Source organism: Formica exsecta, unplaced genomic scaffold (assembly GCF_003651465.1).
Source record: "Formica exsecta isolate Colony F162 unplaced genomic scaffold, ASM365146v1 scaffold293, whole genome shotgun sequence".
NCBI lineage: Eukaryota > Metazoa > Arthropoda > Insecta > Hymenoptera > Formicidae > Formica > Formica exsecta.
In genome coordinates, this window is record NW_021850188.1 from 113,548 (window position 1) to 124,488 (window position 10,941).

Sequence of the window (10,941 nt, forward strand, 5' to 3'; positions counted from 1 at the left end):
CGATGAGTTCTCTATCGTGTTCTGAGACTCTACCATGAGATTTATGTTCTCTTCGTCTGTCAAGCCAGTATCTGCCATTAATCCTACGATATCAGGCAAAGATTCATACTCGGGAACTTCGGAGAAAATCTCCTCAGCATCCTTGGATTTGAAAGTCATTTTCGCGTTAGTTGCTTCATTCTCCTCATGTTCCACGATGTCTTCCAGAATCGCAAGTTTCGTTACTTCTTCATGTATAACCGGCTGTTTATCATCTTTCTGCTCTCGAGGGCTCTCTATCTCTCCTTTTTCAGCGTCTTTTTTCTCTTCTTCTTCACCTTCTTCTTTGATCCTGTCCAAGTCCTGATGAGCGACTACTATCTGACTCGATTTTATCCCTTTCGTACCATGCACGAAATCGATATCTATAGGCAAAACAGAGGCTTCCGGTCGGATATATTCACCGAAAATTTCCATGCCGTGTTCATTTTCCTGTGTTTCGCTCTTTTTAGCGATATTGGAGGGGATAAATGATTCTTCTTTTTGACTCGTCAATCCAAACTGATAATTCTCGTCCTCTAGAGTCACGGGAGACGTGCAGTGTCTGTCTGGAATAATCACGGTTGTCACGGAATCGGGGATCTCGCAGGGAGAACCCTCGCTCAGAACGTATGAAAACGGAAGTTCCAAAGAGAGTGACGTCGCTGCTGGTAACTTGTCGATTTCGCGTTTTTTTCGCTCTTTTGTCCTAGTATTCTCATCCGGAAGATTTATTGCTGAGATTTCGCTTTCGTTCGCAGCATTTCCGCAAACTGTAATCTTGGAAAATTCATTTACTGTATTGTCAGCTTTATTCTTGGACGCCGTTACATTATCATCGTCTGTTTCACAAATAGCTACTTGAGTAATCTGATCATTTTTGTTTTGTAATTTTGGATTTATAGATTGTACATTCTCAATATGAATCTTAACTGTTAATTTTTCCACATCAATAGGCAACTTCTCATTCATCAATCTTTCAGTTTTATCCATTGATTGTTCGTCTTCAGGTACTTTGATTGCCTCTTCTGCTGCTTTTGTTAATATTTCCATATGGTTTGTCGTCATTTCTATTTCATTCTTTAATATTTCTGCTTCATTCATTTTGTTTGTTGATTTTTCAATCTCATTTACTGATGTTTCTGCTTCATTTGTCGTATTTTCCATTTCATTCGATGATCTCTCTATTTTCTCTTCAGCCTTCGATTTTTCTGTTTTATTCGATAAATTTTCTTTTTGATTCATCGATATTTCTATTACATTTTTTACTTTTGCTATTTCATTTGTCACATTTTTTTCCTCTTCGTCGTCATTTCTTTCTTTTCCTTCATCGTCTTTATTTATCGATATTTTTTCCGCATCCGCCGACTTTTCTACCTCACTCACAGTCTCTCCTACTTTATTAGTCGACTTTCCTACGTCATTTATCTTCCCGTCAATCATCGACTTTACCATTTGGCTCGTTTCTTCGCCACCGTCATGCATCGCGAGTTGTTGGCCAGCCAATGCTATCTCGATATTTCGTTCTGCCATCTCGATCTCGATCAACTTATCCTTCAACCTGTCGAACGTGTTGACTCGCGCAAAATCCACGTCGTCGTTTTGAAGCCTCTTTTCCTCGTCGGATTCTAGCGAATCCGGCCTCGGTGACACATTTACCACTTCTGGCGTAACGTTTAAACTGTCTTTGAAGATTTCTTCCATTTTCTTTCTTTCCAATTCCTCAAATTCCTCGAGACTTCCACGTTTTTCAGTAAATTGCTCCGGATTATTTTCCAGAAGAACATCGTTCATATCTTCGTCTTTTTCACGTTTTTCTGCATCGTTAAATCTCTCGTCTGACACTAGGCTCGATATTAGATTACTATTGGAGTCCTGTTTTACATCTACAATCACTTCTTCATAATCGTCTTTAGGAATGATCTCTATATCTTCTATGTCATTCGTAATGTCATGCATTGTTGAGGCTTCCTCGGCATCCTGTGATTTTCTACCGGAATGGTTGCCGTTAGCCACCACTGACAAAACCGGTAAGGACAGCTCGTCCTTTTTCTTCATCGACTTGGGAGCTTCCGGAGAGATAGGCGGCAGAGTCAGATTATCCGAACCGTTTTTAGTGGCGCTCCTGGAATTTCTAGAGGACGGCGGTCTTACGCTTGGCAGGGAGACAATGTTAGCGTGATCGGAGACCTCTGATTCCGGCAGCTCACCTCCCGCAGGATCGTTCTTGCGAATGCCGCCCAAGTCGTATGTGGACTTTGAGATATCTTCCAAAATGTTCTGCGTGGCGGTCAGTTTCGCTTCCAAGGTATCACGTGTCGCACCGGATTCATATTCCAATTTATCATTGTGCTTGCTGCCGACTTGATCCATGACCCCGATATCACCGTGGCCGCCGTTCTCGCGTCTTCTCGTTTTTTTGCCCGATCCCACGCTGCGTCTCCTCGATTTCTTTTCCTCCGTTTCCACATTCGAAATCGTTTCGTCTCCCGAGAGAGAGTTTTCCGTCTCTTCCTTTTTAATAATGTCAACTTTTCGCTCCGGCAATTCGTTTCCAGTTTTTCTTTTGCTTTCCTCTTCTTTTTCATAATCGCGATATTTTTTTCCATCTCGAATGCGCTGACGAAAGGAATCCTTGTTCCAGGCGAGATCAACTGATTTCGAACGCTTTCCCCGCGGTCCCCTGACCTCTTCCAACTTCTCTTTAATGATTGGCGCCGCGCGATCGATCACCTCCTGCACCTGTTCCACATACGTAGGCGACCGCAATACTTCCAGACTCGCAGTGCTCGCGAATTTGCGTAATACATACGCCCGGATACGGTCCATGCTGAGCGCTCTCGACGACACTTTCCTCTCAGAGGAATGTTCGGAGAATCGCGATTTCGGCCTGTTCTCCCTGCTTCCGGTCCGAGCGGTAGTTTTGTTGCTCGCACCGTTGTTCTTCATGTTCAATCTCTCGTATCTGACAAATAAAGAAAGAAAATTCTCAATCTTAAAAATAAATATTTTTAGTTCTCTCTTACTTATGCAACTTTATTACATATAAATTATTATAAAATTAACTAATAATTATAATAATCTATTGTACCTATTTTCACGTCCAGTCTTGGTCATCGTTTCACGCTCCGTCTCGGTCTCGGACTCAGTCTCTATTTGCCGCACTTTCCTCAAGGGTCTCCGAGCGGAGGTTCTACTCGAGCTCGTCGTCGTCGTCGTAGCACGTTCGACCTCCTCTTCGGGATCCTTATTTGTCTTAGAAATCTTCATTTTAGATCGTCTCTCATTTCGAATCCCTTTCTCCGTATCGTCGGTCCTTTTCGCTTTCTCGCCGCTTAATTTGTTTCTTCTGAGTTCCTGTTTAATATCCTTAGTCTGGATATTTTTGCCGTGAAGAGCAGACATTTGCGAGATGATTCTCGTCGCGCGAATATCCGATGTCGTCTCGTTGTCCTTCGATTTTTTCGAGGTTTTTTTCGTAGTCATCGAGAGACTTCTCGAACAAGTTTGCTTCGATGTTTTCCGATTCTCTCTATCGGTAGAAACATCCGTGCTCTCTTCCACGTCGGTAGACACCTTTCCGCGTCTCTCCTTTCCCGTTCTCTCAAAGATCTCGATTTTTTTCTCCAAGGACCAATCACTATTTGAAGATCTTCCGATATCTTTAGCCTTTTTGGTGGGCCATAGTCTGAACTCGCAACCGAATTCATGGTCGAATTCGCGACCACTATATTCTTCGGCGTGATACTGTTCCCGCAATTTCAGCAGCTTCTCGAAATGATGCGCCGCGAATACATATATGTCCTCAGGATGATGACGCAGGACCTCCCTAGTAAGACCCTCGACTACGGACGCGAGTCCGTGGGGTACTCGCGGCGCGATGAGGTATCTGGTACCAGGATGCAGACTGGGACGATCGATCGGCGAAGTCGAGCTCAGCATCGTATCCTACTTGACTATATATGTGTAATACTATTTTCAATATTTTATATATAATTTCATTTCTTATATATATATAATTTCTATTAATTAATATATAATTTATAACTATTTTCTCCTTTGCAATTTTCTCCTTTTCTCCTTTTACCATGTTGATTGCGAAATAAATTTTTCTTTAAAGAAACGATACTAATGCGATCCTTCAACTTTTATCTGCATTCCAAATATTTGGAATTAAAAATTAAAAAATTCATATTATTTTAGGGATCTTGTTTGTTACAAGCAAATATAATAAAATTCTTAAATCTTTTAACAGATGATGAAATATATATTTATTAGGGGATCTCAAAAGAAAATCTTGTTTTTCTAAAATCGATTTTCTGGGATATTCTACATAAAGTTGAAATCGAACTTAAAAAAGATAATTTTATAAATATAAACAATATTTTATTAGTGTTTATAGGCTTGCTATGCTTTAAACTATTTTTTATTTATAGTATAAAAAACACTACAGCTTTAAAGTATTTTTAATAAAACATTTCTAAACATTGTCGTATTTTTTATTTTTTTTTTATCGTAGATTTCTATTCAATTTCAACTCATATTTTTTTATTTGATTACACCTTGTATAATAGAGCGCATTTATTTTCTTCTATGCTGATCTTTTATATATTTTCAAATAAACTTGTTTGATACAATAATTCCATATTATTACGCAGGACACAACGGTGCTCGTGTATATCATAATATCTGACAGGTATGTGTACCTGTTAAAATACGAAAACTGACAACATGAATTGCGTAGATATCGCTATTTTTATGTTCTGGAAGCCGGGAGTACCTGTTCAGAGAGAATAAAACAGAAGGGTTGCCACCACCGAGCGAGTGCACCCCCGTGGCACAACTGAATCACCAATACTAGCCTCGTCCTCGTCCGGTGCGGTGGTCGATGCTTATCCATTGATTAGTTGGCCCTGACGCACAGCCACGTGACTCCGCCGCAGAATAATATACGTGGCTTAAAATATAGAACGGAGGGCCAGAGGAAATTGAATAATAATACGGTATACGCAAATGCGATACGTGGTGATCCATTTTTCTACCTTTCATAGTCTCAAGAAACAAAGTTCGCTTATAATCGGTCACTGGGTATATAGCCGAGAATATTGAATGTTTAATAATATAATCAGCGACAGCGCTCTCTTGTAGATTTTACATGATGTAATTATGAGAATAGAAATTACTATAGAATCTATAATAAGACTTGCAAAGTACACAAAAAACGGTATATATTAAAAATAAATATAAATTGATAATTTATATTACATATTTGCATGCATATGTATCTCTAGAGAAAAGAAATATATATAAAATATATATCTAGCTTTTTTAATGAAAAGTAGAATAGAAAAATTAGCTTATTATATTATTAATATTTTATCTAAATAAGTATTAAGAGCATCAAAGTTTCTATTGATGATGACATTTTTTAAAAAGATACAACTATATTTGGTATACAGCTTGCATCTAAAATAAATATTTTGCCATTATATCTAATAGTTTTTTACAATTAATTTATAAATCTCTCTCTGAAGTAAAAAATGGTTTATTCTATTCTTTACATTCGATAAAAAAAGTAACATTTATTGTATTATTTCTTTAAATTGGCTCTTATCAAGAATGTACTGTGTTAGAAATTCGATCTCTAGAGGATGCAGTTTCTCGGCCGGTATGACGAGGCAGTGCAACGGCGGTCCCAGATCTACACGGGTCATATCTTGCAGGGAACAAGCAATAATGTGCTGATCCTCGCAGCCTATTCGTGCTAGACCCACTGCTAAGCTCTGATGTGTAAACGCTATCAAAAACAAAAAGAATAAATCAAAGTATTATTTCCATTCAAAAATAATGCATAAATACATTAATTCCAACCATTAATTAAATACTAATTATTTGTTGTTTATGTGTTGTTGCAATTACGATTACTATATTTTCCTAATATGTTTTATTGTAACAAACCTAAATCTTTCTGACCATCTTGAATCTTATTGTCAAGTATCGCTATTAACTGATTAGCTGCTTCATTAACGCTCATGAATCTTGGAGGCATATATTCTCTTTTCTTTTTCAAGATACTCTCCAGAGTAGGTTCTTTGACTTTAATGTCTAAGAGACACAATGTATGCAGTCCTCTTTGTCTGTTAGAAGCTATTTTCTCATAAAAGCTGTCCGGCTGCCAAGTATCAGTCCAATATGGAATTGAAATTGTTTCTCCATATGAATACAGTTGCAAACCACAACAACCAACTGCAGTCAAAATTGATGAATTGTGTATGACTTTTACCTAAAACAATGTTCTTAGATGATCTTTATCAGATACTTTTGCAAATCATAAAATAATCTTGATATTTCTTAAAAATGATGTTAATAACTTTTTGTATTTTCTCCACCTTTATATTTTTCTCTTTTGCACGCAAAATTAAATCTGTATGTGTAGTAGCACCAAAAGGATCTCCTACAACTAGAAACGCAACATCTTCATCTTCGCTCCTTGGCAATATCTTGTCTGCACCACTCTCCACTAATTCACGATCAGCTGTGATCAGGGAACATCCATAGAACTCTTCCTAATACATTAACATATGTAATAGAAAATTATATTCAATATATGTATTAGATAAATTTAAAAATTTAAAAAAAGCCTTGTTATATAAAAGTATATCAGACAATATCATGTTTATAACTTGTTATTTCATAAAATATAAGAGAATAAAATGATACCAAAGCTTCTCGCTGTACTGTCAAAATAGAGGTATAAGACTCCAAGTATACACGGTCACATTTATTAATAATTTCGAACCCTTTAACAGTGACATCTTTCGCATCGCCGAGCCCTAATCCGATTATATAAAACATGATTCTTATTCGAAGATAGCATCCATATTCATCATTTGCTCTGTTGTAAAATAATATGCATTTTTCAGGTTTTAGAATATTTTGCTAAAATTCGTCCCAATAGTGGCCGTTCCAAAATTCACTAGTGCCTTCTTCTTCTTCTTTTTCTATGGCTGGTTGGGCATTTAGTCGCCCATACACCCAGTGTTGTTCTCGGGGACGCTTTCTCGCGCATGCGCGTTAAACATGGCCTTAAGATACGTGTCAAATTGATAAGAAAAAGGGTACTGTTAAGCCCTCTGCTCAGATAATGTTAAGAATAATCTAAAATGTTTTACAAATTAATGAATCACAAATAAATAATAAAAAATTAATAAAAGACGATTATAATTAGCTTAAAAAATTTCTGGCATTAAACATATTATTGTAAGTAATGTACGTACACAAATATGTACTACATACGCCGTCGCTGGATTTCTCTACCAATGCGCTGCGCATGCGCGAGAAAGCATCCCCGAGAACAACACTGCATACACCATTTATAATAATTCAGTAGTGCCAGTATTGGAAACATAGACATAGTATATCTAGACCGAGTGTTGAGGAGTTGGAGCCGTGGTGCACGTAGAAAAGGACATACTCTGTTTCGTGCTCCTTACGTTCTCACTCGCTCGCACGTAGCATGACGAAAGAGAGCGCTATGCTATGTGCGAGCGAGAGAGAACGCAAGGGGCACGAAACAGAGTATGTCCTTTTCTACGTGCATCTTTATCCCCACTCCTTAAATAAAGGCAAACGCTCGGTCTAGATATACTATGTCTATGGCGATAAATCTACCCCCACCACGGATATGCTCTCTCCTGTGATTCTTTACTCATTGCTTCAATCAAACTCCGGCTAAGGGCTCGAGCACACACTTTTGCATAAGCGTATAATCATAAGCATATAGCCTATCACACACAAATAGGCATAGCTGCATATGCATAGCATAAGACCGTCTGGACCAATGAGCATCGAAATAAAATCGCCATATTGATTTGCATAGCATGCTCATTGGTCCAGACGGTCTTATGCTATGCATATGCAGCTATGCCAATTTGTGTGTGATAGGCTTAAGGCGATGCGTGGTGCCGGGTGTAGAGTCGCGGGCTGGCAATCGAGAGATTCCAGATTCGATTCCGCTCGGGTCCCATCCCCCCACATGCCTCAAAAAGAGGTTTTCATATATTATCTTGTATAATACCTATACCAGTTTATCATATATATTATCTCATATAATATCATATTATAAAAATATATATATTACCTATGTAATATTATATTGTATAATATACATTATCATATATATATTATCCTATATACCTATACCAGTTTAATTAATCAAACCTAGATGGCTCTCTGGCAGCATGAATAGAATGTATCTGTTCTTTGCCATAAAATAGAAGAAGAAGAAGAAGAAACTCCGGCTAATTTAAATCGTTGATTAACTTACAAATTACAAAGCAACTAAAAGTAGAATTTAAAAATTTGTATTATATACGAAGAGAACATCAACGAGATATTATTAAAGACCGCTGGCCCTCGGTAAACTTTCATCGTGACCATGATCGTGACTATCAAGTGGGTCCGGAGATAATAAAAGATTGATGACATTATCAGTCATTTTGATAGCATTAGAGATAATTACATAAGTTATATAATCATGCGATTCTTTTAGCTTATCTAAGTGGAAAACTTGGTTCTGTCAAGCTCCAAGTGAAAAATCTACTTATAATAAATAGCGAGATCGTTGCATTATATTCAACTGCACTTGATCGATACATTTGTCGGACAATCGATACAGTATAATGTATATGGTAGCTTTCCAAGTTTCTTCTTTTTCTTCTCTGATATGGCTGGGAGACTTTTCCGAAAGAAATTGTCTATAATACACCATTAACTAGATATAGGTATTATATAGGATAATATATGATAAACTAGGCATTATATAGGATAATGTGTGAAAACCTCTTTTTGAGTTATATGGAAGGATGGGACCCGAGCGGAATCGAACCTGGAATCTCTCTCGATTACCAGCCTGCGACTCTACGCCCGGCGCCACGCATCGTCTCAATAGTAAACATAAATTTTGTCAACATGAATTTAGAATTATTAGGTGAATATTACAGTGATTAAATTAGTTTTCTCACAAAATACATGTGGTAAATAATAATGAGATCAACTATCATAGAGTTCATAATTGTTTTAGATGTGCATTTAATCCTTAGAACATATATAAATGGAAGGGGAATAGCAGGCTGAAAAGTGTCGGAAGGAAGTGAGAAAGAAAATGTAGTTGCCTCTCTCTTGGGAGTAACTACACATACAAGCATCGTGTCTGTAGTATACATACTTTTGTGTACACACACATGGCCGTGCATGAGCACTTTTGAGCAGAGTTACTCACAAGAGAGAGGCAACTATGATTTCCTTTCTTACTTCCTTCCGACATGTTTTTCTATCGGGAAACAAAGGCATTCCCCTTCCATTTATATATGTTCTAAGATTTAATCGTAAATATTCGGAAAATGATAAAATTGTTTATGTGCAATATTGTATTTTTCTCTTCTCTCAATATAAATTTTATTTGTAACTCTTACTAGAAAGAAAAACATAAGTGGAAGGATGGGACCCGAGCGGAATCGAACCCGGAGAATCTCTTGATTACCAGCCTGCGACTCTACGCCCGACGCCACGCATCGCCTCAGCTTTTCAAGCAAGAAATACACATAAACACAAAATCATATGATTAGCTGTCAAATATAAAAATTTTAGGGTCTTTAAAAATTCTTTATTTAATAGTCAATTGCGTGACATTGGATCTATCTGTGTTTTCTTGTTGAAAAGCTCCTACTGTATATTATTTATGTATAGCAAAATATATCGCGCAATATTAATGACAATTATATTGAATCTATCGGGATCCGCCAGGACTTTCGCGTCCATAATCTTCACCGATATATTTTCAGCCGCACTAACGCGCATACGCGAAAAAGGGAGCTCTGATCGAAACATCACTGCTCGCGAGTTCCAAACAGTTCCAAATGCGCGATCAGCTGTTCACCTGAAAATAAACCTAAGCAAAACAGAATGCTGTTGCATAGGGTGAGATTTTTGTTTCACGGCGCGACTGCCTCTAAAAGAACTCACACAATATCCAAACCGTTTCTCCGGTCAGCGATAACCACACCATCCGGAGCAATCCTACCCGAGCCAAAGAGAACTCCATTCAGTTTCCTGGGCGTCGTCAGCAGTGTCGTATTCGGTCTCTTGGTCGGTGCCACGATCAGCAAGAACATAGCTAACTTTTTGGAGGAGAACGATCTCTTCGTTCCCTCCGACGACGACGATGACGATGACGATGATTAATATAACGTCAGCACTTCGTTCCATTGTAATTGTTGAAAGTAATCAGCCAATTAGACGTGCTCTTAATACTAACGGTAATTTCTCACATCTTTTTCGTATAATTTGTAACAATTGTATCTAAAGATTTTAATACACATTATAAGCCTATATGTATAAAAGATCTGTTGTGTTTTGTGTCTTTTATGTGTTAAAAAAATGTGTTATATATTTCCATAAATTAAAAGTTAAAAAAATTGGAATAGCTTTAAAAGCAATAGCTTGTGTTCATTATACTATATATTTTAACAACTTATTGATTCTAATATGAAGATTACTGATACTACAGTTTTTACAACGAAATTTCTTAACATCAAATGTGACCAATTCTTATACACCAAAATTTTACTCTTGCAATGGCTTATTTTCAGAGTTATTTGATGCCACGGTGACACAAGAAGAGTCATTACACAAATTCAAGTAATGCAGGGAGAGAAATCTCTTCGCTTATACAATTTAGGTATCTTATTTATAATATACTCTAATACCTGAGAGAGATTATGTGTAAGTTATCATAGAAATATTTATTTATACAATTGTTGGAAGTAGAGCTTTTAAAAAATCTATATATAAATCTTGCTGTTGTTGCGCATGACTTGGCGCAAGACACTCTTGTATTTCTTGATCTAAATATATATATATATA

At 37.2% G+C, this 10,941-nt stretch overlaps 3 protein-coding genes across 5 annotated transcripts in view; 1 reads left to right on the forward strand and 2 right to left on the reverse strand.

The window, feature by feature from the left end:
• Positions 1–5,391, reverse strand: part of LOC115237379 (protein MLP1-like) — a 10,485-nt gene extending 5,094 nt beyond the window's left edge. The window contains exons 1-3 of one of the 2 annotated variants that reach the window (XM_029810372.1): positions 4,799–5,391; positions 3,110–3,974; positions 3–2,983 (exon numbers count right to left, since the gene is read on the reverse strand). In XM_029810372.1, the coding sequence (XP_029666232.1) occupies positions 3–2,983; positions 3,110–3,960 (3,832 nt within the window). In that variant the 5' untranslated portion in view covers positions 3,961–3,974; positions 4,799–5,391. Of the gene's footprint in view, positions 1–2; positions 2,984–3,109; positions 3,975–4,724 lie in introns of both variants that reach the window. The other variant, XM_029810371.1, reaches the window with a different exon arrangement.
• A 153-nt stretch (positions 5,392–5,544) lies between these two features.
• Positions 5,545–7,114, reverse strand: LOC115237380 (diphthine methyl ester synthase). The gene is made up of 4 exons (XM_029810373.1): positions 6,739–7,114; positions 6,408–6,584; positions 5,977–6,301; positions 5,545–5,815 (listed from the first exon to the last, which is right to left on the reverse strand). The coding sequence occupies exons 1-4, from the start codon at positions 6,871–6,873 to the stop codon at positions 5,601–5,603; spliced, it is 852 nt and encodes a 283-aa protein (XP_029666233.1). The 5' UTR covers positions 6,874–7,114; the 3' UTR covers positions 5,545–5,600.
• Positions 7,115–9,494: 2,380 nt separating this feature from the next.
• On the forward strand, positions 9,495–10,941 carry LOC115237394 (essential MCU regulator, mitochondrial). 2 transcript variants are annotated; one of them, XM_029810392.1, is made up of 3 exons: positions 9,495–9,607; positions 9,861–10,334; positions 10,668–10,941. In XM_029810392.1, exon 2 carries the CDS (start codon positions 9,982–9,984, stop codon positions 10,258–10,260), a length of 279 nt encoding a protein of 92 aa, XP_029666252.1. In that variant the 5' UTR covers positions 9,495–9,607; positions 9,861–9,981; the 3' UTR covers positions 10,261–10,334; positions 10,668–10,941. The 2 variants fall into 2 exon arrangements, with proteins under 2 accessions (XP_029666252.1, XP_029666251.1); XM_029810391.1 differs by having other exon boundaries at positions 9,495–10,334.

What these genes read in the sequence shown, in the direction of transcription:
- LOC115237380 (XM_029810373.1), bottom strand. Translation starts at nt 6,873, where the DNA reads ATGTTTTATATAATCGGATTAGGGCTCGGCGATGCGAAAGATGTCACT. An exon ending in CAAAAGAGAAAAATATAAAG is followed by an intron (nt 6,302 to 6,407) that starts GTGGAGAAAATA and finishes ACATTGTTTTAG; the next exon opens with GTAAAAGTCATACACAATTC. An exon ending in AGATGGTCAGAAAGATTTAG is followed by an intron (nt 5,816 to 5,976) that starts GTTTGTTACAAT and finishes TGTTTTTGATAG; the next exon opens with CGTTTACACATCAGAGCTTA.
- LOC115237394 (XM_029810391.1), top strand. Translation starts at nt 9,982, where the DNA reads ATGCTGTTGCATAGGGTGAGATTTTTGTTTCACGGCGCGACTGCCTCT.